General features: G+C 43.2%; 2 protein-coding genes and 2 non-coding genes across 13 annotated transcripts in view; 3 read left to right on the forward strand and 1 right to left on the reverse strand.

Moving 5' to 3' along the window:
• Positions 1–423: 423 nt before the first annotated feature.
• Positions 424–8,410, forward strand: LOC121182651 (B-cadherin-like). 5 transcript variants are annotated; one of them, XM_041039269.1, is made up of 19 exons: positions 424–716; positions 1,165–1,275; positions 1,360–1,509; positions 1,610–1,765; positions 1,867–2,008; positions 2,103–2,275; positions 2,362–2,490; positions 2,588–2,773; positions 2,869–3,113; positions 3,223–3,365; positions 3,468–3,692; positions 3,797–4,021; positions 4,113–4,246; positions 6,552–6,713; positions 6,813–6,923; positions 7,000–7,056; positions 7,149–7,259; positions 7,454–7,600; positions 7,889–8,410. In XM_041039269.1, the coding sequence occupies exons 1-19, from the start codon at positions 666–668 to the stop codon at positions 7,940–7,942; spliced, it is 2,712 nt and encodes a 903-aa protein (XP_040895203.1). In that variant the 5' UTR covers positions 424–665; the 3' UTR covers positions 7,943–8,410. The 5 variants fall into 5 exon arrangements, with proteins under 5 accessions (XP_040895203.1, XP_040895204.1, XP_040895207.1 ...); XM_041039270.1 differs by lacking the exon at positions 6,813–6,923; XM_041039273.1 differs by lacking the exons at positions 6,813–6,923; positions 7,000–7,056; positions 7,149–7,259; positions 7,454–7,600; positions 7,889–8,410 and adding exons at positions 4,716–4,877; positions 4,989–5,161 and having other exon boundaries at positions 6,552–6,682.
• A 2,039-nt stretch (positions 8,411–10,449) lies between these two features.
• The window catches only part of frmd4a (FERM domain containing 4A), a 60,532-nt gene continuing 43,819 nt past the window's right edge, over positions 10,450–27,162 (reverse strand). The window contains exons 12-25 of one of the 6 annotated variants that reach the window (XM_041039268.1): positions 25,137–25,213; positions 24,098–24,236; positions 23,787–23,928; positions 21,707–21,840; positions 21,479–21,601; positions 19,698–19,929; positions 19,369–19,425; positions 18,976–19,213; positions 18,660–18,818; positions 18,100–18,432; positions 17,405–17,988; positions 15,196–15,298; positions 14,642–14,713; positions 10,450–14,052 (exon numbers count right to left, since the gene is read on the reverse strand). In XM_041039268.1, coding sequence (XP_040895202.1) covers positions 14,644–14,713; positions 15,196–15,298; positions 17,405–17,988; positions 18,100–18,432; positions 18,660–18,818; positions 18,976–19,213; positions 19,369–19,425; positions 19,698–19,929; positions 21,479–21,601; positions 21,707–21,840; positions 23,787–23,928; positions 24,098–24,236; positions 25,137–25,213 — 2,391 coding nt within the window. In that variant the 3' untranslated portion in view covers positions 10,450–14,052; positions 14,642–14,643. Of the gene's footprint in view, positions 14,053–14,641; positions 14,714–15,191; positions 15,299–17,404; positions 17,989–18,099; positions 18,433–18,659; positions 18,819–18,975; positions 19,214–19,368; positions 19,426–19,697; positions 19,930–21,478; positions 21,602–21,706; positions 21,841–23,786; positions 23,929–24,097; positions 24,240–25,136; positions 25,214–27,162 lie in introns of those variants that run through there. The other 5 variants (XM_041039266.1, XM_041039264.1, XM_041039265.1 and 2 more) reach the window with 5 other exon arrangements.
• Positions 15,523–15,595, forward strand: trnam-cau. The gene has a single exon. It is a non-coding gene; the product is annotated as a tRNA-Met (tRNA).
• Positions 17,175–17,247, forward strand: trnam-cau. The gene has a single exon. It is a non-coding gene; the product is annotated as a tRNA-Met (tRNA).

Here is a 27,162-nt window from a genome sequence, read left to right on the forward strand (position 1 = left end):
CTGGTGTATAATGTGTCTAAAGCTGTGTGGGAAACAGGAGTTTTCCAAAATAAACTTCTATTCGTTGCTGAGTGTCACGGGAAACAATCTGATCCTCCTGTGTTTTGTAAACATGCTGTCCCCAGAGAAAAAGTTCAGCCCTAACGGTCCAATTATCCTGCAAACAAAAACCAAAGTAAAATTATATATTTTGATCCATGATGTTAGTAATGTATTCTGCGGTTCCTCATTTGATGTTCCTCATTAAAATTTAAAAAATTGCAAAAACATGTTGAAGAAACATCACTTTCTGAAAGGGGAGAGTGGAAAGTGGCGCCTGCATAAACACAAACACACCTGCATGTCTGATGGTTCCTGAGGTCACCTCTAGCGTCCCCCATTTTTCACCAACCTGTCGCTGATAAAATGAAAACACTACTTGGAATCAGCAGGAGCAAACTAGAGTAAATATGATTACCATTGCCACAGGTGCTTTGAAGAGTGAATACTTAAAATGGTGACAGTATGTGGGTCTGGAAAAGGATCAATTAATTATTCTGACTGAAAAAGGGGAAAACCCTCAAGAAGAAGAGAAGTCAGTAAATGTCAAAAACCTGGCAGTTTGCCCCTGGAACTAAGCACCAACGGTGGAGGACAGATCTGTAGGGTGTCTACTGAGGGAGAAGATGAGGAACAGCAGGACTTTGACGGCGCTCTTTTTACTGTGCCAGGTCCAGGTGAGTGTTTGACACAGCAGTAACATGGTCAGTTTGTTTTTTGTTTTTATTTTACTTTACTTTACAGAAAACTGAAGATTTTTGTTACTGTTCAACCCAACTGTATATTATTTTGTTTTTAATCTATTGTTTCATGTAGATATGTTGATATTTTTGTCTTAATTTAATGTTCAAAATCGTTTTTTTTCTGAATGTATGAACATATGTATATTTTGTATAATTGTATTTTATATATGTGCATATATGTATATGTATGTCCATATATGTATGCATTTGTGTTAGTGTGTGTACGTGTGTGAGTTCATTATTTTGAATATAAAACATTTACGCTTTGCTACACCTGAAAAATATTGTGCCCCCACTTCATTATTATTAGCAGTATTATTTTTAAGAATATATATTACAGTTTGTTATGATGAATTTGATTTGCATTCTGTCTGTTCCTCAGTGTTTAGCTGTTCTGGCTGCAGTAGGGATCCAACCACGCTGCTTGAACAACATAAACAACTGCTCTAATAATGAAAACACAAGAAATAATAACCTTGAGGGAAATGTCGAGGTAATTTTGATATCTTAAACTTTCTTTATTAGATGACAAATAAATATCTGACTTGACATGACTCCTGCATTCTGATTCAAACAGAACACTTCTGACATGGGCCTCCAGCAAATCTCCACCATTGAGTTTCCATGTGTGTCTGGCGGTTTGAAGCGGATGAAGAGGGAGTGGGTCATTCCAGCAATTGATTTTCCAGAAAATGACAGGGGTCCATTTCCCAAATTTATAGTGAAGGTAAATACATCAGCAATAAATTAATTAAACAGTATCGAATACATTTGAATTAAATCTATTAATCCCTCTTGACTAAAATGTCTTTATCGCTGTTCTTTAGCTCAAGTCAAGCAATGAAGGAAAGGTGGCAATAACCTACAGGATCTCCGGACCAGGAGCTGATCAGCCCCCTGAGGGTGTCTTTACAGTTGATCGCCGATCGGGGGTCCTGTACGTCACCCAGCCACTGGACAGGGAGAAGACAGCCAAATACAGTGTGAGCTAAAACAAAGCATAACCTCAATCTCAGCCACAGTATGTCTCAATACTTCTGCACAAGCACTGTAGTATTAAAATATAATGTGGTGTGTGTTACAGCTGTGGGCCCTTGCAATGAATGAGGGCGTAAAGGCTGAGGAGCCCTTGGAGCTCATTATCAATGTCATTGACCAGAATGACAATGCTCCACAGTTCACTCACAACCCTTTCTATGGCAGAGTGAGCGAAAGCGCTGAAGTTGGTGAGAAAAAAAGATAAAAGCTGGAATCTTCTAAACTTGACTTTACTTCCTAAAATGTGAATTTCATGTTACTTTTTGTAATTGTTGTCCACAGGTGACATTGTCACAAAGGTAACGGCAGAGGATAAAGATGACCCAAAGACAAACAATGCGATAATTAGGTACTGGATAAAGACTCAAATGCCTCAAATGCCCAAAGGGGACATGTTTACCATAAACTCAGTAAGTGGAACCATCAGTGTGGCGGCGGATGGACTGGACAGAGAGGTAAAAAAAAATCACACATTGTGAACACTACTTTCCAGGACTTTCTCATCCCTTATTTCCATCTGCAACTGGCTTCCCTGTTTTAGACTCACCCAGAGCACAAGCTGATCATCGAAGCTGCTGACATGCAGGGGGACGGTCTAACGGCCACCTGCATTGTTCTCATCAGCATTACTGACAGCAACGATAATGCTCCACAATTCATCATCACATCTGTAAGTTGAAAAAAGCCCAAATACTTGATGAAGCAATGATGTTTAAATAAGTTTAAGCTGTGACTGCATTTAGCCTCTTTGTCTTGCTTTCTCCCAGATGTCCACATCGGTCCCTGAGAATGAGGTTGGAGTGGAGGTAATAACGTTGAAGGTCACAGACAAGGATGAGTTAGGATCTCCAAACGCCAACAGTAAATATTCAATAATCAAAGGCAACGAGGGGGGAGACTTCAACATCACCACAGGCTCTAATAAAATGGAGGGAATCCTCAAAACAACCAAGGTCAGAATACATCAGTTCATTTTTAAAAGTATCTGTTGTTTTACTCAGTTTACAGCTGCATCATAATTCTTTCTTTGCTCTACACCACCTCCAAGGAGCTGGATTTCGAGAGCACTCCCGTCTTTACTGTGCAGGTGGTGGTGACGAACGAGGTGCCGTTTTCTGGGCCTGCTTCTACCTCGACAGCCACAGTCACCGTAACAGTTTTGGACAAGAACGAGCCTCCTGTTTTCAGTCCAGCAAAGATCCATGTGAGCATCTCAGAGGATGTGAATATAGGGAGTTCTGTAGTCGACCTCAGAGCTAAAGACCCAGACATACTCAGGAAGCAGAGCATTAGGTAATGAAAACACATACATACATACTGTTTGCATGAGGACACATTTTTGTAGGGTTGCATGTACGCTGTTCTGTTTTAGTTCAAAGCAGGTTGTTTCTCTTGCTTCTAGATATAAAATACGCAATGACAGTGCCAGGTGGCTGAGTATTGATGAAGACACTGGATCAGTCAGAGTTAAAAGCAGCATGGACAGAGAATCACACTATGTCAAAGACAGCCAATACACTGTTGTAATTTGGGGTTATGACAATGGTAAAGTTATACTTTTATTCTTACAAAATAGTCACAGTTAACTAATTTTTAAACCTGACTGAACAGTAATCCTGAGGTGTCCTTCACTTGTCTTGCCTCCAGATACAAACCCAGCTACTGGGACAGGTACTCTGGTTGTGAATTTGTTAGATGTGAATGACCATTGCCCTGTGATCAAGCAGAGGAAAGTTAGTCTGTGCAACAAGGACCCATTTCCTGCCCTGCTGGATATAGTGGACCTGGATGGGCCAGGTCATGCTGCACCATTTACTGTGGAGCTTCAAGGAGAGCACAGGATCAACTGGATTATTAGGACCAATTCCACAAGCAAGCGAGCTTTCTAACAGCACATGCACATGCCCTGTGACAAGATGCAGAAGTTGTGATTTGACTCCTGTAGTATTCATTCTGCATCTTTTGCCCCCTCGCAGGCAATGTAGCAGCCCTGGCCCCAAAAAGGAAGTTGTCTCCTGGGGACTATTATGTGCACATGCGTATCTATGATGTTGGCATGCTCCACCAAGACAGCACACTGGATGTAGAGGTGTGCCAGTGTGAAGGGGCTGTTTCCACCTGCTTTGTCTCACGTTCTGCACCACATCGACACATTTCTTCCATGGCAGCCTCAGTTCTGGGAGCAATTTTTGGTCTTCTGTGTATGTATCAGGTCTCTCTTCATCAACCCAAGTTCTAAATTTAATTTTGGTTCACTTTACTGTCTTACTTTTCTTTTTCTGTTGACCACAGTGCTGCTTCTGCTGTTGCTGTTGTTGTTGAGAAGGAGGAGGAGGAGGTCAGAGAAGGAGGCCCCTCTTCTAGAAGACGTGCCCAGAGACAGCATCTTTCACTATGATGAAGAGGGAGGAGGTGAAGAAGACAAGGTAAGAGCCAGAAGGGAAAGAGAAGAAAAAACATGAATGGCACTAAATGCAAATTGTTCCAGAATTATTGTTTGGGATGTTGACTTTAATGCAATTGTTACTACAGGACGCCTGTGTTGTCAGACGTCAGCTTACACTGGCTAACAGAACTATTTTTTCTGTTTAAAAGTGAGGGATGCAAGTGGGAAGAGCTTTTTATAAGATCACCAAGTAAAAGACTGCTACAGATACGCATGGAGAGCACAGGGTAGTCACACTGTAACGGTCTTGGTTTCAGGCTCAGAGAGTTGGACTTAAAGGGTATGTAGGCAGAGTTCAGTTCAATTCAGGCTTACAGTCATCAAAAGAGAAGTAGGCAGATAAGCAGAGAAAAGCAGAGGGTGGTCAAAAAGGCTTGAGAGTTATAAAAACTAAGGCCAGCAGGACATTGGTGCATGACTGACAATCTGTTTCCTTTTTTTTTCTTCAGGAGTATGATCTGAGCCAGCTTCACAGAGGGCTGGATAGCCATCCTGAGGCCTTCTGCACTGATGTGTATCCTACTGTCCAGAGCCGCCCATGCTACCGTCTACAACTCCAAGCCAATGAGGAGATTGGCAAATTTATTGAAGATGTGAGTGATGTTAAAAATGTATGTATTAGAAAAAATAAAATGAATAAAAATGTTTGTATCTGCATTTTGTAGCAGTGCAACATTTATTGAATGTCTATAAGTGTTATGTTTCTTTGTTTTCCCCTCTAGAACTTGCGTGTTGCAGACAGTGACCCCACAGCTCCTCCTTATGACTCTCTCCTGGTGTTTGACTATGAAGGTGTTGGCTCTGAGGCGAGTTCGCTCAGTTCCATCAACTCCTCAGACTCAGATGAGGAGGAAGACTACCAGAGCCTGGCCCAGTGGGGGCCACGTTTCAGCAGGTTGGCTGACCTGTACACAGGAGGGATAGAGGACAATGACACAGAAACACTGCCAGGAAAAACTGAATGGGTCTGACAGGCCCATGTGTATTTAAAGATCGTCCAAATTTGTGTCCATCTGCCTAAGGTCTTAGGGGGAGCGGTGTGACCTCTTTCTTCTGCCTTCTGCTGCTTTCTCCAGACTTGGTTGAGGTCTGAGATGAGAGAAGATGCACATGCTTTGTTCATGCGACATTCTTAGCTTTTCTGGTTTGTTTGTTTGTTTTTATATATATTACTTCATTCATTCACACCAAACCTCATTACACTATTTATTAATAATGTAATGGATGTGCCGGATACCACTAACACTTTCTGCCACTCATTAAAAACAAATCAGAAATTTAGATGTGTCAAAGGAGGTCAGACTAAAAATCAATATCACCTTTGTAATCCTGTTTTTTCTTTTCTTCTTTTCCTCTTCTTTTTTTTTACTCTTTTTATCTTTTTAATGATGATGTGTGTTTTTTTACTTGTTTAACTTATACATTTTGTTTTTATTTGCTTTATTGCTAAATGTAGTTCATCAGGACTTTCAAAGTCTGGATCACACTACACTTTTTGGCGCAGCATTTATCCTGTGGTGTTCCTCAAGGCTCGATCGTGGGTCCTGTCCTCTTTTGATTTTTTATGCTCCCATATTATCTGTAGGAACAATATGTCTTTCTGTGGACACACTGATCCTTTACATTGTACCTTTAAATATGGATGACTCTGAAGGTCTCAGGACTCTGAAGGAGTTCGTCAATAACATAAAAATGGGATTTGTCCAAAGAGCCCAGGCTTTCCTTGTGATACTGATGTCTTCACGTTTTGTCCTGTGTTTATGTTAGTATGTCTTTTGGTTCTTGTGCTATACGAATGTGAAGGATAGAGTGCAGGATGAGATGAGTCTTATGTTTACCTATGAGAATGGGTAATAGATCTCTAAAACGCACAGTAAACTTTGCCAAGATGATAAGCTCTTTAGTCATGACCAATGATCTCCACGAAGCACTTCCTCAAGAGTGAACTTTATCCATTCACTATTGACCAACTCAAATGAACTTTGACCCTCTGGAAACACAGCACTACACTGAGGAGTAACAGCAGCAGTGAGAAAGGCTGTTTAAATGTTTCTTATTTTAGTTAGATGGCATTTTCTGTTGACATGAAGGCTTGTGGATAAAGGAGTAAAAGTTTTATAACACTTGGGGAAGGTAAGGGAAGGTAAGTGGTCACATAGACTGACATCAAGTGTGAAATCTGAATCAAAGGTGTGTGTGGATCATTACCGGTATGCCTGGGTTGGGCTTTTTCAACATCCATTCTGTCTTCCTTAAATGTATCTTTTTTTTTCTTTCCACAACAGATGATGCAGAACATGTTTCAGGAGGGGCTGTACCATGTATTTTTTAAGGAGACACCCTCAACCCGCCCACAGACCCAGGTTACCAATCATGAGGAGCTGGAAAATGCTAGGATTCACCGTTGGTTTGGGACCATGGTTAACACCAGACTTGTGGTCACTGGGGTGAGATGCCATGTTCATGTGCTTGTCCAAAACATTACTTAAAACTGTTTATCAGCTTTCAAACAGTCTGCCTGCTTCATGCCCTGTGTCTCCCCTCAGGTGGTTCAAGTACTCAGTGCTTTAGCTTGCATATTAACCACAGTCACCCATGCATGTGTGAGCTACAACTGCTCTGTCTCCATGACAACACCGGTGTGGTCAAGCCTGTTTGTGAGTCCACACAGTGCAAATCTTTTAGACAGAAACAGAGTCAAATACTGGGTCATAACTGTTTGTGTTGTTACAGTACATGGCTGCTGGGTGTCTGGCAGTGGAGATTCAGCGAAAACCTAATAAAATAAAGGTAAATACTTGTTTTATAACTTTTTTTAAATAACTTTTTTTTCTGCTTATCTTATCAACTGGTTCACTTGTTTTCATATTGACAACAAATAGATAATCACCCTGATGGGTCTGAACCTCTTCAGTCTACTGTTTGGATTCTCTGCTCTGCTGGCCAACAGTCTCAGGGCTACACATCCTGTTGCACTCAGCACGTACCAACAGGTAACTCCACAATTCTTCTGATACGTTTATTCAAAAACATGGAAATTGTGTTAAGTTCATTCTGTTTGCTTTTATCAAGAGATCCACCAGTACCCCATGACAGCGAATTTCTAACTGCTATGAAAAGTTTGTGCTTCTGAACTGTGAGTAAGTGGTCTTCCTTACTTGCTCCCCTTTGGGTTTTTTTTCACCAGCGTGCTGGCTCATATGTTGCAAAGGGGAGCTCCATAGCGTTTACTGTACAGTGTTTTCTGGCATCAGTCTACATACTTTTCCTGTCCTGGAGAGGCCTGCGACGCTACAGTTCTCCCAATACTCAGACCTACAGCCGCCTCTCACAGGTAAATACAGTAGGACAGGATATACAGAACAACCCGGGGCTATGAGAGAGATTGGTTCACCATTAACTTGGGTCCTGTGGTCATTTCCAGTTCATTGGAATCTTCTCTTGAATAGTCAGGAATATAGTTGAACTCTGTCCCCTGTCTGTTGTTTTGTGGGAGGCTGCTCTCTAAGAAAACTTCCTGTGAAATAAACACCAAATTTAGAAAGTACAGTCTTTAGTCTGGATTGTCACTGATTGTTGGATTTAATGTCATCTGATTGTTTTTTTGTCCTTTGCTGGGCAGGATCCAGATGAAACCAATGGACCTCTACTTGACCAAGTGGAATTTAGTCTTTGAAATAAAAAGATCCAAAACATATTTTTTAGATTTACTCTACATGTATGCATTCAAACTACTGTAGACACACTCCTGCTGTCACAACTAGGGCAAGCTCTTGGACTCAAATGCAAAAACCCTCAAGACAGGCAGAATGGTAGAACCAAAAGTCTCTTAATAAACCAAAAATCACTGGAAGTGTCCAGGGTCAAGAAACAAAACTCATATAACCAAAAATCATCCACGCAGGAGAAAAAGACTCAGAAACAAAACCCAGGTGCAGGTACGGGAAAGAACATGGGGAAGACACAGACTCAAGTACAGACTTGGGTATCGACACAGGCATGGAAACAGGCATGAAAACAGACGAACCAACAAGAACACAGAAAAGACAGGACTTAAATACACAAGGCAATGGGCAACAGGTGAAACCAATTAGGGCGTGGCAGACAATCACAAATGGAGGGAAACAAAACAAAGACAGGAAGTAAAACAAGACAAGATACACAAGGGCAATGACTTCAAAAGAACTTAAGAAACTAAACAAGAGTCCAAAAGTCCACAAAAGAGTTCAAAACATAACAAAAGGGTTCAGAGAACAGCCCCCTTAGGGGCTAGTCATGACACCTGCTTGCAAAACTTTTGTAAACTTAGTCACTGTTGTTGACCAGGGACTGTATGAACTGTTTGTACACTCCTGATTTAAGAATGTTTCAGATGTGATGAAATTAAATCATGCTGCTTGACTCATGACTTAGTATAACTTCTTCTTTGGGATTCTCAGAAATGATGTGCATCAACAAATTGAAAAGCTACAAAAATTAACTGCATGTTAGATAATAATAATATATATATAGAATCACAATGACTATAGAACTAAAATTTGCGAATAATGTTTACATACTAACTCTTGTTGAAGGTTTTGATATAATAAAAAATTATATCAAAAAAACTTGCACATCAATAACAGCTCTGTAACAGCCTATAGTAAACCAATGTCTCAGTAGATTTGCTAATAAAACAAAGCTATAATTTAACAGAATTTTGTTACAACTGTCATTGCTTTCCAGCTTTTCATTTTCACAGATGCTGCTCTGTAGTCAACACTAGAGGGCAGCATTGCCAGAAGTTTGTCATGTTGAAGTCCTGTCTGATACACAGATCCAAGGCCTCTGTTTAGTGTAACAACAGAGGATGAAATTGTTTCTCTTTAGACCGTGGATGCCTACTTGCTGCGTGATCTGTCAAAGATAGAATACATGCTATAATTCACTGTTTTGATCTCACTGAGTGTAAATAAATGTTCTTGTTCAGTAATCTCTTCATGTGCTGATCCTAATGTCCTGAGCACATATTTTTATTGACCTAAATTAGATTGTGAATGTGTCTTACAGTAACAGTGTAGGACTAAACCTAATTTTAACCTTAAAACGAAGTTGCAGCTAAAACCAGCTTAACAAACAACATTTATGGCCTAAAACTCAAGCTGGTCTTCACAAAGATAGATGTCCAAAACTACACAGAGTACAGTCCCAGAGAAGCGTTTAGTCTGTATTGGAGTATTTAAATTTCATTAAGAACACAAAGAAAGGTCATACACCACTCCTGTAGAGCACACACACACACCACACACACACACATGCTGACAGACTTGTGTGAGTGAAAAAAAAAACACAAAGCAGCTAGTTTCTCACGGCATGTCTGGCTAACAGCTTCCAGCTGTTGCCTGGTTGTGAGAGCTGCTATGGGAACACACCGAGTACAAAGAGTAACATGGGATTCATTAGTAAATGGACACAGAAGGAGGATAAAAGAATTCAGGATGATGAGGTTTGGTGTCCTCAAAGAAAATGACAACAACTGATTCCTCTGGTAGAAACCACTTTCCTGTGTGGTAAAAACATCACAACTACTGTTTGAGTGTGTGTTTACAGCCTGTGTAGCTGGTGTTTCATAAGTGTACACGTTAAGTTGCACACACAATCCATTGGTTCAGATGTCTGCATCTCCTGCCAGTACACTTGAATGGTTCCATGTTGCCTTTACACAAAGAAAGATTGTTGAGCGTGATCTGAGTTAACAGCCAACCCATGTGACACAGTGGCTTGCAAATCAAAAACAGCTAAATGTGTGGAATTAAAAAAAAAAAAAATCAGCCTAGATGTCTACTTTACGTGCAGCTGTTTAATTTTGTGGTCTGCTGCTGGGTGATGAGTAATATCTTTTATCTTAGGAGTGTATCTTTTGACTGCACAGGAAATCCTCCTTCTCCGTCTGTTGGAGGGTCAGAGTGTGAAAGGGAAGTAACCGAGGCCTGGATGTGATGACAAGAGAGTGAGTGTGTCCGGAGGATCGGAAGTGGTGACTGCACATGGAGATTCCCTTTGATAAGCCTCAGTGATACTCTGACCTTTCAGCTGAAGCAGCCTGGAAGAATTTGATCTGAGCCACCTGGAAGTGAGCAACTAAATAACTTCAAGTTTTTGATGTCTAATTAATGGAAAAGAAAAAAACAGACAAAGGCATAATCTTGAGAACATTCATCAATAATTTATTTTTCTTACTCTCAAGAACCACCACGGCTTCTCATCTTGAAAATTCATCATCAATTTCCAACAACACAGTTTTGAAAAATGTAAAGTTACTATACAAATTTTTAATAGAAAAAAGAATAAATTAACTGTGGAATTCAGTTTTTTTTTTATCAATTCCACATTTTTTTTTCTACAACACCTTTAATGTATTGTTACAGTTGAACAGAACTGATAAAATCAAGTTACATGCTCTATTGTCTGGTAGGGGAAGTGTTCTACTATTAAACTGTCTGTTAAAATAAGCTTCATTTTGCACATCTGGTATTGAATCTATTGATAACAGTGAAGAGATGTCTAGATCCTACGTGACAAAGCAGTAACTGGTCATTTTGTAGCACCTGAAAGGGTTGTTACAATGTCAGAACTAAAAAAAAACAAAAAAAAAAAAACAATACTGGGTCTTATAAAATGGAACATTGTTAAAACAATGAATGTGAATGTTAAAAACTCCACAAAACCTTACAGTGCCCCTCCGTACTTACAGGAAAAGACTGATAAAAGAGTTAGTTCACTTCTCTTGGAGTATTACAAAAACCTCAAACATCTCTATGGAGCACAGAAAACATGGGGTGTTTGGAACTACAGAGGGAGGGGACGTCACACTTCACCACGTCAGGGTCAGAGATTACCACAAGGTCAAAACAGGACTCTCTGGGGCGGGGACGGGGCGACACTATGGAGCAAGACGTGCTAATGTTAGTGTATAGGAATCGAATGCTGGATGTCTTCAGGGTCTTTGTCACTGGATCTGCATGGCATGCATGGGAATTGTGTCTTTAGCGTACAAAATCTGGGCACAGACTTTCAGTGAGAAAAGCTGGGTCAAACTTGAAGACATTACAGTTAAGAATTCTGATTAGATGGTGAGTGCTGGTTCCAGTCCTGGGTAAAGACCTTTCAAATCTGACCAGGCATGGATGGATGACTCTTGGAGAACCAGCCATGCACAGGGGGCATGGGAGTGGAAAATTACAACTACTGACGTCAGTGCATAAAGAAAACACCACTGTGAGGGACAGGGTAAGATACATACCATTCCTCCCATGCATTACAGCATGATACACCATTCGTCCAGACGTAATGGTGCAATGAGACTCCACTCCTCTCTGTCACTGAGATGTAAAATCTGTCACGATCTTATTAAAATTAACATCTGATCAATTCAGATTTTGTGCAACAATGAAACAATGGCAAGCATTAGTTTGCAACATAAACACATGTCGAGGGAAGATGATTCAGGGACAGCTAAAACATGCAGAGCTCTACTTCCTTTATACAAAACCAGGTGTGCTTTTCTAACCCTGTTCTGAATATCTGATTGTTGATTGGGTTGCGTGAGAAAATAATCCTCTCCATTTCAGAGGAGGTTTCTCAGTTCTGATTATGGCTTCTCTTCTGCCCTGACAACGGGGTATTAATTATTAACTCATCCATGTCCATATACTGTAAAAAACAAAAAAAACAAAACTATAATTTAAAGCCTCATCTGTGGTTCTAGCTCCAGTCCTCATAGACACTGTTCATGTTGTGCTTTAAGACCAAAGTAAGACTGACTAACAACAATTTCCCCCTGATGCCAAATTATAGAGGAGCATGCGAGGTGTCTTCTGGCTACTCTGCATTGCTGCTGTTTTAGAGAATGGCTGTAGACTGTGGGGATTTCAAGGGGTCTGTAGCTCGAAGGAGTCACTGCTCCAGGGCTGAATACAGTACACATGTAAAGCACCAACATGTTTGGCACAAATATATTAGTACTCATGTGTGCCCATGAATGTAAGTGTTCTGACTGTCAGCGTGCGTTCCGCCCAGCATTGAGCTCAGACTGTCTGCGTTCAGCTGGGATGCTCTTCTAATGCTGAAGAATCGGACAGAAAGATGAGAGAACACAGTGCTACAAAGGGACTGACAGATACATCATCAGCATGATGTGAACCGAGAAACCAAGATCAAAGGCAAAGAAGAGACGCTAGTGATGAAAACAAAACAAAACAAAAAAGATTCACTGTAGAGATTTATCACGGAACAGGCTCTAAATCAAACTACAAGTAATGTCAATGGGTGTCAACAGCCAATCATCTTTTACTGTCAGGGCTGAAAATGAAAAATATGAGGTGGATGAAATGTAATGAATGTAACTGTGACTGTGTGTGTGGCCATGTTAAAAAAAAAAAAAAAAAAAAAGACAATGACCCTTTGACCCGACCCTCCACACTCTGGCTCAAGAACTGTTCGTAATCCACCACACGGCCAAACAAACTGTTATGGACAGAGAAATCTCGTAAAGACCAAAGACATTAAATAAAAATGAATGATGAAGTCACTGGAGAAAGCATAGATTAACGCCAAACCCCAAAACCACAACTCCATATTCTCCCTGTGATGCACTAATGATCCTTTACTCTAAGCATCAAAAGGCAGAGAACATGGCGAAATGCCTGCTTCAATTCACTCTGAAGATTCAAACCAGTTCATATACTTGTACAATGTTTGTTATTGCTATAGTCCTCATCAAGATCCCAGACAGAGTCCCAGAAACCATCCCGATGTCATCACTGTGAATTCTCTCTCATACAGTTGACTGACAAGTCACTTTTCTGCAGGGGCACCAGCCCAAGGGACCCTGGTGTGACCAGTCAATCTGGCAGTTGTCTTTGGTTGTGGGTTAAAACTGAGAGGAGCTGAATTTGTCATCTAAATGTTGGTTAATCCAGATTTGTTTTGTTTTGTTTTTTTGAAAAGTTTGTGTCATCTTCTCTTCTTATAAATATGCAGCGAGAAATAAAGGAAAAAGACAACATTGATGGGAATGATGAAATCCAACACAGTTCGTTTGGGCCTGGAAATGGGTTTTAAACTGGTGGCTCAAATCCAGCAGGTTATCATCTGATTGGGTGGCAGTGCACTGGAGTTAGTGAGGCTGTGGGGGCGGGGGTGGAGACCAAAGATGAGATATGAAACAGATCCTGGAATGGCTGATGTTGATTTTGTTGTGTTTGAGTTGTGTGTTTGATATTTTTCTGTGCTCTCTCTCTCTCTCTCTCTCTTTTCCCATCACTTCCCTTTGTCCTGTCACATGCGCTGCAGAGGGTGAGTAAAGAAAGGGCTCTGCGGTGCTGCAGGGCAACAGTTCAACAGCTGAGGTGGCATTTCTCAGTCTGTCCTGTAAAATCAGCCCTTATCAGAGCCCAGTGAGTGTGTTCCTGTCCGGCTGAGCTGTGATAGAGGGGGGCATAATAAAGAGGTGGTGAGATGGATGAAAGGGCGGGATATAGGGAGGAGGAAGGCTCATGTCCAGTCTACCAGTCCGGTCGGGGCAGGGTTTTTGTAGGGCTTCAAGGATGAGGTTGTTGGTTGTCGATGGGTAGCAGTGAGGGACAGTGGAGAGGCAGTAGGAGAGGGCAATGGGGACTTTTCCGGGCCCCTAAAGGAAGGTCTCAGACCAGGGTTCCAGGTTTGGCCTTGTCGCGTCCGTACCACTGCACATCTGCCAGCTCTGAACACAGGGGGCTGCTGAGAAAACAGCTGTCACTGAAAGACCTGCAGAGGAAGAGAGAACGGGATCACACTGACTTTACAGAAAAACTTCCAAAGGTAAAACTCATCAATTGTTCTAAATACTACCATCTACGTGGTTTCTAGTGTTCATCTGCTTTTTTAGTTTTAGTTTGTTAAAGAATGTTCTCTGTTATGACACATACAGCACACGGTTAAGTACTTCTATTAGTAAACCCTGTAGGGAATGAGCCACAGTGTCAGAACACAGAGCAGAGCACATGCAGAGATCAGATACAGATACAGCCGCAGAAGAAGTACCTGACACAAATACCTCCACCATCAAAGAGCAAGAAATTGTGAACCCTCCTCATTGTCAGCCCCCCCACAGATAATGACACAAGTGACTAGTAAACATGTCGCATGAGTTCTTACTGCTTTTAAAGCTGTGTATGAACAGATTACTGTGGATAAAAGTCTGACTATGGGCAAATTTGTTACTGCTGCCATATCATATGTTTGCTTTGAGGTTTTTTTTTTTTTTTTTGGTAATATCTGCTTATGCTGCTGCTGTGTTTTCCCAAGAGTACACTCCAGGTTTAGACCACTGGGAGGCCAAGACCACAGACAGTACCTCTATGCATCAGAGCTGGGCTGAGGGGGAGACTGACAGACGTCCTCAGTAGGAGAGCAGTCTGCTGTGCCTCTAAACCAGGAGAGAGGACACACACACACACAAGGAAAGGAGGGTTAGTATAGACAGAAAGAGAGAGGAAAGAAATGACAATATTAGGAAACAGAAAATTGCTCCATAAGGACAAGACAACCAGAGGTTGTGAGAGATGACATGAAAAACGGAGGAAAAATAGTGAAGAAACAAAGAACAAAGATGCATTGAGTGAATCATTAACACGAACGGCAGAACTGAATGACGAGCCAAGAGAAGTGTTACAATTTGAGTAAGAACATAGAATCACATCAAAATCCCCCTTAATGGTTAGTTCAACAGTGAAAAACAACAGTCAGTCAAAGCTTGTGAGGATGTTAGAGTGAGGTTTGGACAACGGTGGTGAGAAAGAAGCTGAGAGGGGAAGATCCAGTTTGTCCTAAATTAAGATGAATTCACATCTTCAAACGTCTCGTCTCCTTGTTTTAGCCGCTTCATGTGTATGTTGGCGCGTCTCTTACCCGCTCTGCCAGTTGAGGATGTGCTGGGGGCTACAGGGGGGTGTGGGTGTGGCTGCGTGTTCACTGGAGGGCGTCATACTCCTCTGGCTGTGAGGGGACGCAGCTATGGGGAAAACTGACAGTTAGTCGTGCTGAATAAGACACAACATATACAGCGTGAGATAGAGACACACAAAAAAACAACAACTACACATAAACACAGGGAAAGCAGACGTCAAATAGGCTTTAGTGAGGGGAGGGGCAAAGGAATTCCAACTATGCCTCACAAATGGGGTTGGGGGGTATGACCTCAGTGTCACAAGGACAATAAAGCAACAACCCCCACAGGCCTCGTTGGCGCAGTAGGCAGCGCGTCAGTCTCATAATCTGAAGGTCGTGAGTTCGAGCCTCACACGGGGCAATGTGTTTTTTTTTTTTTTTCCCTACACTTTATCTTCCCTCATAAAGGGGCTGTTTTAATCTAAAAAGATGTATGATACCAAAGACGTGTCGAACACAGCTCTCACAACTCACTCCCACGTAACCTGCACAAGATTTACTCTGCTTCAACTGTGCCATTTGTGTTTTCAAAAAACAGTTCATTTTTGATGTGTACATTTAGATGGTGTAGGAAGAGAACATAAAGATTGGACGTTGCCCAGATTTGGATTTGTTGTTATAGCAGCAGAGACACACAGATAAATGTGCATCCAAGTAAGGAAAAAGCAGCCACCTTCAATATCACAATCTTCAGTTCAGTGGTTTGATGTTAATGTGATGTGGCCAAAGTCTGCGAGGCTTTCGTCCACAAGTACAGAATGTGGACATCTGGACTCAGCCTTAGTCTCTCAGTGATTTGAATGTTATAGTTTCAAATACCTTTTGACTTAGTTTAAAATTTAATATAAATGGTGAATTGTTGAATTACTCAGCAGTAGTGCTGCACGATTTGAGGAAAATGTGCGATTGCGATTATTGTGGACAATATTGCGATTGGCGATTGCGATTACGATATTAGCCTATAAATGAATGGTGTCATGAGTCCACTTGCTTGAATATCAAGGACAACACATACAATAATGAGACACAAAAAAAATACAAAACCTGAAGATTATAGACTGTTTGTTCCAAATAACTTAATATCAAAAGTTAAAATATTAAAAAATAAATAAATATTTTCAAAATGTATCCGTGATTGTACGTTGTGGTTCTTTCAGGCGGTTTTCAGTTTTATCTTTCACGTTACTTGGTTGGGCTTTTATTTGCATGCGCTCGTCGAATTTTTCTCTGTGTTGTCTCAAATGTTGATAGAGATTGGTCGTATTACCTCGGGACGTAGCGACTTTAGCTTTGCAGGTTTTACACTGCACGTCTTGCTGTTCAGGGTCGCCTAATACTATTAATATCATTCCTGGACAACTGGGTAAGCAAATCGAGCGCATCGTCACCACAACCTGCCCCGTGCGCAGATTATTGCAGGTTGCAGAAACGGTGCGCTCGATTTGTTTACCCAGTTGTCCAGGAATGATACTAATAGTATTACTTGCACGCATATTATACCTATTTCGTGGCCACAAATTTGTATTTCGTGCGCACGTTATACCTAATACGTGGCCTCGAATTAGTATTTCGTGCGCACGTAATAGCTACTTTGTGGCCATAATTTAATATTTTATTGACCATGTCACTAGAGGGGCTCCGTAGCTCGTCCATCGTGTTCCTCCTCAGCTTCCATGTCAGTCACTACTGTTTGCTGAAAGCCGGGTAGTCACGTGACCACACCTGCGGCTGCCCACAGCGTGTGGATGTGGCGTCAATTACTCCACATTGGTTTACATTTAATCGCAAATCGCAGTATTTTATGCGGTTACGTAATCGCACAGCGTGATATCGCGATTGCGATTGCGATTAGATTAATCGTGCAGCACTACTCAGCAGTCATTACCAAAGACCTCCAGAATGGAGGCAGTCTCTCACTTATGGAGAGTACACCAGTGTGAGCCTCGTTGGCGCAGTAGGCAGCGCGTCAGTCTCATAATCTGAAGGTCGTGAGTTCGAGCCTCACACGGGGCAATGTTTTTTATGTTGGACATTTGTTGTTATAGCCTCAGAACAAACTAAACATTTACTGAACTAAATAAACAGGTACAGCCCGAGGCTTTCACGCACGTATGATTCTTTTTCTCCATATGAGAGAGGGGATTAAAGTGAACAAATGAAGGCAACCTACCCGGTGAGCCCTTGGCGAATGTCCCTACTCTACTCCCTCGTCCGTGTCCCAGAGTGCCTTGCTGTGACCCCGTCTCGGAGGAAGTGGACCCTGAATGTGAGTGACTCCTCTCCTTCAGGCTCCCTGAGGACCTCTGGTACCAGCATCGCAGCTCTTCAGACACTGCTGCCCTCCCCCCTCCTCCTCCACCACCACCCTCTCGCCCCAATGACGGAGTCCGTACGATCTGAGAGCGTGACGGCGTGAGTCGGCCACTCCCCTCTCCTCCCTCCTCTCCCCCCCAGGCCTCTTTGTACAGTCCCCCTGCCGTGTAGGAGCTGGAGGTCTTGAACTGGGCCTTCACGCTGTAGTGGCCCTCCTGATCGCTCTCCAGGCTGCGCACCACCACGGGGTTGGGGCTGCCCTCCACGTATAGCGGGTACTCCTTGATGCGGTACTGAGAGGAGGGCTGGCTCTGGCTGTGGAGGTAAACTCCATGGTGTCCCCCTCCCATCCCGCCTCCAGCTGAGCCTCCACCAGAGCCGTTCTTAGCTGCCAGGTTTGGCATGGAGCCAGAGTTAGAAGAACCCAGGTGACCTGCAGACCTGGAGAGAGAACATAAGAAAACACCATAAATCTCACAGAAGTTTTTATTTCTTCAAATATAGTACATAGCAGCTGTGTCGAGAAAGCCTCTATCTCTGCATCTCCCCCACCTGTGCCTTTGCCTCTGCCTCTGCCTGGCTTTGGAGGGTGAGTCTTCTCCCAGAGTAGAGTAGTTGGGGTTGCTGCCGGGGGGTCCACCAGAGGGGTAGTAATGCTCTGAGCTGCTTTGGCTGGTGCAGGATGAACAGTCGTCCAGTGGGTCAGAGCCATTGGAGTTGCGTCCTGGGCCCAGGAAGAAGTCAGGGCTGCCCAGCGTTCCCAGGGCGTGTGGGTGTGCGTCGGGGTCGGACGCCAACAGTTTGCCCTGGGACTCAAGGCTGGAGCTGCGGTTCCTAAAGTGCTGAGCGAGACTGTGCAGACGTGTGGGACTGATGTCCACTGACCTATGAGGAAGGAGTAAGAGGAAGAATCGCAAACGATGAATATATGAGTTGGGCTGGAACAGAGCTACGAAACTTCATGTGACCCCAATCCAGTTGGGGAACACATGGTGCCCAGAAATGAGAAGGATGCAGAGTTTTAAAGACTTGTCATTACTAGGCATCTGGTATGTTTACCACAGCGATGTAACTCTTGTATCCATTAAGCAACTGAAGGTATAAAGACTGACCTAGTGGAATGTACATAGTGTGGGGTCCTGGACCTCAGGTCTGGGGTTGATGGCATGCTGGACTGAGAATTCCAGTGAGGGAGGCTCCTGATGGGGCTACTCTGCAGAGAGTTACTACCTCCTGCTTCTGCACTGCCAGAACTGGGGAAACGCCTGTGACTTAACAGAGGTGCAAAGAGAATAAGCATCATTTTTAGTAAATCTTATAACATTCACACTCGTGTCGCACAGGAACATGATCAACCAGCATTTGAGTCATTTACGTAAGACTGTGGTCACTGTTCGGAAAGGCTAGTTGAGACAAACTCCCTCATACCTGGAGTGAGAGGAGCGTTTCTTGACTTTTTCATAGGGCTCATCCAGTGACGATTCGCTCCACATCTTGGGTTTGATGGGCGATTTATCGTAGTCAGAGCGTGTGTAGTGCAGGTGTCGCAGGCCATCCAGGGACTGCGGCGGAGGGGGCCGACTGTGAGACGGTGGCCGAGGAGGGAGGCCCTTGTGAGGTGATGCTACTGGAGAGAAGGTGGGGGTACCTGTAACTTGAGGGTCATCTGAAACAGAGAAATAATTGAGATAAGACTGAGCACTCTATAATTCAGATGGAATTACATAAAATTTCATCATCATCATGAGCTACAGAAAGTGCACAAGTCTCAGTGAGTTATTGCTGGGATGTCTGGGGATAATGAGAAGGATAGAGACTCACCATCATCCAAGACCAGTGCGTCAGACAGTGAGCTGTCTTCAGAACCAATATTGGCTTCTATAGGACCGAGAAACAAAGGCAAGATGTTAGTAATTGTACAACAATTAAATCTTAAAGCTTAAAAGCCTCATGTTCACAAATCTTTTGTTGTATAAAAGAGCAACAGTGCTGGGTTGTATCAGCCTCACTATCTATTGTGTGGATGTCTATTACCCTTCTAAACACAACTTGAGAACAATACTGATGTGTGTGGTGGCATAGAGTTAACAGACATAAAGTGCCATGAAGAAAATCTGATTTTCCCGCAGCGAACAGGAGTATATTGATACCTTCTATGATAAGTGACGCTCTCTGCGTAGGCTTCTTGCCAGAGCGGACCCGGTACTCGTTGATAGAGTTCTCAATTTCCTGGAGCTTCTTCAGTGCGTTCAGATAAGAAGTCTTCCTCTGTTTCTTCAGCTTCTTACTGCTTACGTGAGGATCGCTGGCAAGACGCCTGGCTGCCTCTGTAATCTGGGACTGAATGGCGAACTCCCGCTCCAACCGCTCCAGCTCCTCCTCCTGGGATAAGCACACACACACAAACATGAGCGCAAAACTCTCAGCAACACAAGCAAGCACAAAGGCACCGGATTCGCTCACAGTTTTAGCAACAGAAATCTACACACAATCCAAAAACAACAAAGCTTAGTTTGCAGACACGTATTCAGACTCTAACTCTCCCATGCAATGAATTTGGTGAGACACACACACAGAACCTTGCCAGGGAAAACACACTGAGGAAATCATTTATCTGTGCTACGGTCCCGCATTTTCTCACCACTGGATATTCCCTATTGAGACACGCTGTCCCCCAATAATTACACCTCTCCATCAATCCATCCTCTCCTCCTCTACACTTCTCCTGGGATGTGTGGAGCAGAGGCTTTAAGGTGAAAAACATGCTGCAAATGTAAAACATGCTGCAAATGTGTTGTGTATTGCATATGTGTTTAGTGTGGCATCTACATACCACAAAATAAGTGTAGTATATTGTTGTATAATATAGTATATTAGTAACATTTGAGTCTGATTATAGATAAGGAAACAGATGCGTGGCAGCCCTGTGACACACACACACTGTTTGCAGCCTGCATGTAATGTGTGCCCTCATACGTCACAACACACACATGAGTTCACTCGCCCCCAGAGAGAAAGAGAGAGAGACAGAGAACGATGATGTATTCACTTGGGTCGACATCTTATTAAACTACCTCAGTTCAGAGGAATCCCTTTCATTAACAGTGCCTTCACACTACCGCCAGTGCAGCCTCTGCTTCTGTGTGTGTGTATATGAGTTTAAGGTATTCAGGATAAATTAAGAAACATCCTTCTGCTTGCAAGGCGGTTTTGTGAAATTGTGAGCCTGGATTCTTTTCAAAGCATACAACCTCAGCGACACACACCCACACATGCATGCCTGCACACGCACACACACACACACACACACACACACACACACACACACACACACACACACACACACACACACACAATCCTACTATCACCACTTCCTATGGTGAGAATGCTGCCAGACTATTTTTAGAAGTTCTGCTGCTCTGGAAAATCTACCCGTGGCACAAAAAGACAGCAAGACAAAGATGCAGTACAACTACTTTTACAACGTCCGAGACGTCTCAGGCTGTGGCTTTTCTGTGATCTCAGTTTCCTTTGCTTACTTAACAAATGGGTAGGGATCAGTCAACTTATCATCATACCATTTCAGAGTATTAAGTATGAGGTTTTAAATGAGGTTAATCCTCAACAACCTTTGATGTGCAATGAGCTTTTAAACACCAGTTGTGATCTCTAATGCCCGTCCTCTGTTATTAAATGTATCATTAACATTACAGCTGGCTTAAAAGCAGATAAACACTCTTAACTAATCAGCACTGCATTTAACATATTCCAATTACTGCAGCCTGGTGCCTGGCTCAGGTACATGTAGCCCTATGTATCTGTTCCAAACACCGACCCAGCTACATGACCTGCTGTTTTCAATTAGCTTGTGTGGTGAGATTGGAGAGTGTGATAAAGTGCTACTGAGGAGAACTGAGAGTTGGAGCCTCACCTCTCCCTTAGGAAGAATTTTCTGCTCGTCCAGTTTGAAGGCGGTCCCAATCTTTCGTCTCACTGTGGGCGGCTCCTCTCCCGGATCCAGAGGATATTCCTTAGGGAGCTTTCCTGTCAGCTCCTGGGAAATAAGAGAGAGGGACGGGGAAATAAAGTTAGAAAAGAAGAGCTAATAAGTGTTTTGATTTTCAAAATATTTGCCAAATCTTGCAGTGTATTCTCATACCGCCTCTCTGATGCAGATGCTCTTCAGTTCCTCTAGTCTCTGTCTTAGCGTTTCCTCCAGAGCTTCCTGCCTGGCCCTCAGCGCTGCCAGCATGTCCTTCTTAGCTGTCTGGGAACTGTCCGATTCCTGAGAGCCTGTAGGGTACAGACAGCACATGATGTGAGGCCATGAGTCAGGAGCATATATGTTTGTGTGTGTGTGTGTGTTTGGAGTTGTGGAGCCTTCTTTTGAGGCAGATTGTGGAGGGGGAGGGAGAAACTGTGTGTGCACCTGCTAGCCTTGCAGGATGTTTACGTGGAAGTGAATGGAACGTTTTGATAAGGAAGGAGTTTTAGTGGTGTGTTTGTGAGTGTTTCAAGGAAGGGGCAGTTTAGGACAAAGTCTGTGACGCACAACTTCCAAGTCCCTGAGATGGTGCCAGTCTTGTTTGTTACATGCCTTGCTGAAAACAACGCAAACACTGCCGCACACACACATTCTGTTTTTCTCTGTTGATCTCTCGTTGACCCTATGTGGTTCACTGCGCGGTCAAATGTAGCAAAAATACAAAACCAACCACTGCTGAAACAGTTGTGGCAGCAAAAAATGTTAAATGGCTCTCTATTGTTGCAAAAAACTATATTTTATTTCAGTGTTTCTGCACTTATTTCAGTGATGTTAAACAGCCATATTTCCCCAGCACCTCATTTACAGCCACAAATTCAACAGGCAAACTCCATAATCAAGATCTGGCTGTTTAAAAAGCCACTGTCAGACAGAGACGTGTTGCCTGTGGCAGTGAAGGACGGGGCATGGATGTGATTTCAAAAAAAGCAGCAGACCAGCAAAATACACAGCCAATCAGAGCATGTCAGCTCCCAGGTCAGACCCCACTGTAAACATATGTATGGTGCTTTTGTGTGGCGCCGTTTTGATGAGATTTACCTGATGAAGATCTGAGGACCTGGGCACTGTTAATAAGGTTTTTTGCCTTTTGTTCTCTAGGAGCATAGCAGCGACATTACTGCACCTGTGACGTTTTTATGTTGCTGGGCAATAAGACGGCCTCTAGTGAGCCAGCAGCAGATCATGAAATCAGCATCACTGACACAACACCATGGAGACAAGTGACAAGACCCAGACAGATAAGACAGAGATACACTGCATGATATGGGGTGGGGTCGGAACTAGAGAAGCTCAGAGCGGAGAGAACAGGGAGATTAGGAGACTAGGAGAGGACAGCTGAAGAGATAAAGGGGAAGGATTAAGGAGGAAGGGCACATGTATCTATACTGAGAAAAGAGATGTTAAGGAAGAAACAGATCCGATCAGATGAGAGTGAAGAGAGCATGGAGGACAGTATTTCTGACACAGGGTTCTTCTTTCCTGACAACAGTAATTGATTGGTAAGGTCAGTAAAGTGTACTATTCCTTAAATAGCTGACCCCACAGCTATGTCTAGACCCACATACTTACCTCTTCAATCATAAATAATGCTGGTTTGTTCAAGTGCATGTCATTTTGTAAGTGAATAATGCTGCAGTAGCTAACCAGGTACAGTAGCTGTGTTTTCCTAGCATGCAACACACTTAAATGGCTGTTTGGATTTAAATAGGCATTTTCCTCTTGACTCTAATTTTAGTTCATGTACAAATCTTTCTGTCACAATCATTACGTGATCCGTACAGACAGATAAGCATTGTTTTAAAAGCCGTGGCAAAGTAGTACACTGACCTGCTGCCCTTTTCATTCCCTCGCTCACTAAATTTAGAGGGGGGCAGGGGTCTCTGGAGGAAGACTCTGTGTGACGTGGAGGGCGGGAGTGCTAATCTATACTAACAGAAATGCACTGGGTGGGGTGTGTGTACAGTACATGTGAGAACATTCAAAAGAGATTCAGTGGCCTCTTTTCAGAAGCAGCTGTTTCTGTCCCTCCAGTTGTCAGTGAGGCTCCCCCTCATCACCACACATGCAAACACAAAGACACATACACTCGCATATCAGTATTTCTCTTTTCCTGTTTGTTACTCTGTCCCCTCCCCCCGTCTCCTTCTCTCTCAAATACACACAGACATTTATATATTTATAGATATATACTGACCTGAGGAGAGAAGACTGCCACTGCTGCCACTGATAATCTTGCCCTTGCTGCCCATGTTGGCCAGTTTGGAGGTCTTCAGAGTTCCTGTTTCTGTAAGGTCTATCGCAATCTCACTCAAACTCCGCGCTGCATGGATCTTTGACTGGACAGACAAGAACGTAGAGGGTTTGTTAAGACACGTCATTAAGTGGTTTCATGGCAACACTCCCACTGACAATGCTTGCAGGGTTTGCTGTGTCGCGTTGTGCATTTCTAATCATATCTGTGGTCTGTGGCGGATTTTAATTGCGCATGTTGTGGGACTAACTGACCTTGCTCTGCTTGCGGTCCAGGTAGAACTGGTGTTGGCTGATGGCCATGGCCCAGATGGACTTGATGAGGGCAGGACAGGCGTACCAAGTATGCACAGCGATGCCACTGTGGCCAAACGTCCTTCTTGTCACCGACGCCCTACAGTTGGAGCGGACACAAGGCCTCCTTATATACACTGAATATAAAAGATAGCTACACATTTGCAACAGTGAAAACATCCAACTACTCTACCACCAACACCACTACTACTACTATTAACAAAAGGGCCTGAGAGAGCAAACCCGATAGAGATATTTTTTGCAAAGCCACACACGATGTTCCCCATTGTTTACTCATCCTTATTTAAACACACATCTGTAGCTGAGCAACAGACCAACTCACCCAAAATGACAGCTTCCTTTAAAGAAAACACCACTGCTCTCTGTTTCACCCCGTCTGTCTCTTTTTCTCCCACTCCCTCTCTCCCTCTGTCTGTAGAATAATACTCCACATATATAGTAATGTTAAATAAACACCACAGAGGTCACTTCCTCCGCAAAACAGCTATCGCTCAACCATCTATCCTTCTGTGTTCGACTATCAAGGGTTTGCCCTGTGTGTGTGTGTGTGTGTGTGAGTGTGTGCATGCACGTGGCCACACAAGTGTGTTAATAATCAGCCTATCAATCTATGTAAGGCTCCACTGGGACATCCTCAATATCTTGCTCTAGTGCCAAGACAAATGCTGCAACCATTATGGAATTAGATTCCAATCTCTCCTTTCCTGCAGTGCACCGTGTGTAGCTTCAGTCTTCACACATTCACATATGGCACAGTGGTAATGTACAGTAAATGCTACTGGAATGCATCGATGACTGAGGGAAAATTGTATCACTTCCAAAAATTAGCTGGCGAGAATTCAATACCAATAATGTTCAATGACTAAAGAAGGACCCATTCAAGTTTTAAACTTTTTTTAAAAGCACATATAATCAAAATGTTTCAACAAAAGCACTGTAGCAAGTTGACAGGTCGCTTAAATTTGTGATATAAATTTACCTCCTGGGGTCATGAACTTCCACTGAAAACTTCTTCTCTCTGAAGTAGAGGTTCTCCAACTGACGCCATTGGAACACCTGAGGTTTCGGAGAAAGACATGCTCTTCAGGGCTGCTCATACAAAAACATGCTTCACATTAAATCCACACAGCTTTCAGCCAAATCCTCTTTTCTCTTCTCTGTATGTTCCAGTTTGTTTAAAAAAAAAACTGCAATGGATAAGAAGGAGGAGGAGAAAACAATGGAAGCCGATGAGGAGGAGGAGTTAGGAACAGAGATGGAGGTTGAGGGAGAGAAGAGGACCTAGTCTGGAGCTCTCTGATCAGGTCCAGACTAGGCAGTCCTGTCCACAGCGGATCCCTGCGCTGGATGACCTCACTCCGAAGAAAGACAGCGTGAGAGGGAGGAGGCTTTCTTTCCTCTCCTCAACTTCTCTTTTTTTCTCTTTTCCGTCCCCTTTATGAACCATCAGTTTCTCTTTAAATGAAGCCAAAGCCAGCTGGGCGAGAAAGTTTCCCCCAAGATATACTCCGCAGCATGTGTGTATCTTAAATCCTCCCAGACGCAGGGGAACAGAAAGTTTTTAGATGGTGGGTGTTCACCATCTGTAGGCATGTGCGTGTGTGTGTGTGTTGGTGGAGAGAAAGTGTGTAAACTTAAGTTTCCTCCTCCCCTGGAGCTTTGCTATGAGAGCTGAGGAGGGAGGGGGCGTTTATGCCTCCCCTACTCCTGACCCCTCCTCCCTCCCTAAGGGACTGTGCTTCCTGCTCCAGGCCCTGCGGTTGGGAGGTGTGTGTGGGGTCAGGGGAGGAGTGATGAAGGGGGAAAGAAGCTTTCTGTGGCCCCCGCAAATGAAATGCCCTTGCTTTGTTTAGTCAGACCTCTGTGCACGCACACACACACACACACACGTCTGAGTCTGTTTCTTGTTAGAGAAAAGGTAGGCAGAGTGTGCGCTATTTCAGAACACAAGAGGTCCTGCATCTATCAGCTGCATCTATCCTGCATCTATCAGCTGGAGCAGGCCTGCAAACACACACACTAACCTCTGATGGCCACTCACCAGCCATTAGCAAAGAAAGTAAAACCAAGCTGCAAGAACTGACAAACCAGAGAAAAGAAACAAAGTAGAGGACCCAGCTATGACACGATAAGGGAGGAAAAGAGAAGAAAGGGAGCTAAGGGAGGAACAGGTCACAGCCCAGGAATTTTAACAGCCTGGGAAAACAATGGACAGAGAGGGATGGGGAGGGAGGACAGGGGAGGAGGGGGAGAAATTTTTATGAAAAAAGTATGTAAACACAGCCTAATGTATGTATTTGAGTATGTATGTATATGTGTATGTAGTGCACTAGCATGGGGGAAGCAAACTGGTGCTCTTATCAAAACTCTTTCTGTACCGTACATTTTCAATGGAGTGTGAAGTGCTAATGTAGCATGGTGCTAAATATAGCGGGCAGGGTAGATAGGGAGAGAGCAACTCTGTGTGTGTGTGTGTGTGTGTGTGTGTGTGTGTGTGTGTGTGTGTGTGTGTGTGTGTGTGTGTGTGTGTGTGTGTGTGTTGGCTACATGTGGGCCAGAGCTGTAAAGATAAGATAGGTGTTTGAAACTGTGTTCAGGCACGAGACCACTAAGCCGTCCTCACAGAGCTGCTGTTAATGTTGAAACTGGACTTTGATGTTTCAGAATAAGCTTTATATGTACATGTGTTCCACTGTTATCAGCAGTCACATGATTTACAACAAAGTCACTCTAGAGTTTAAAATTAGACATTTTTGTTGTGATTCTGTGCTGCTTCAAAAAAATTCTTCGGTTACATAAGCCTATTGTGTTAATGAAACTTTTGTAGTCTTTGTGACTACTTTGTGAATAGCTTGGATATCTGATAAAAACATGCTGACAGCTTCTTTCTTAGGAAGTCTGTTGAAACCGGTGGGTGCTTCTGTTATTAGGGCGAGGTTTGTGCATGTATACGTGAGTATGTTATGAATCCCATTCCTTTCGACTGTGAAACACTAATGGCACAA

This window comes from Toxotes jaculatrix, chromosome 5 (assembly GCF_017976425.1).
Source record: "Toxotes jaculatrix isolate fToxJac2 chromosome 5, fToxJac2.pri, whole genome shotgun sequence".
NCBI lineage: Eukaryota > Metazoa > Chordata > Actinopteri > Toxotidae > Toxotes > Toxotes jaculatrix.

Bases quoted from the DNA above. Each gene is read 5' to 3' on its own strand.
- LOC121182651 (XM_041039269.1), top strand. From the start codon at position 666: ATGAGGAACAGCAGGACTTTGACGGCGCTCTTTTTACTGTGCCAGGTC. The intron at 1,276-1,359 runs GTAATTTTGATA...TGATTCAAACAG, and splicing joins ACCTTGAGGGAAATGTCGAG to AACACTTCTGACATGGGCCT. The intron at 1,766-1,866 runs GTGAGCTAAAAC...TGTGTGTTACAG, and splicing joins AGAAGACAGCCAAATACAGT to CTGTGGGCCCTTGCAATGAA.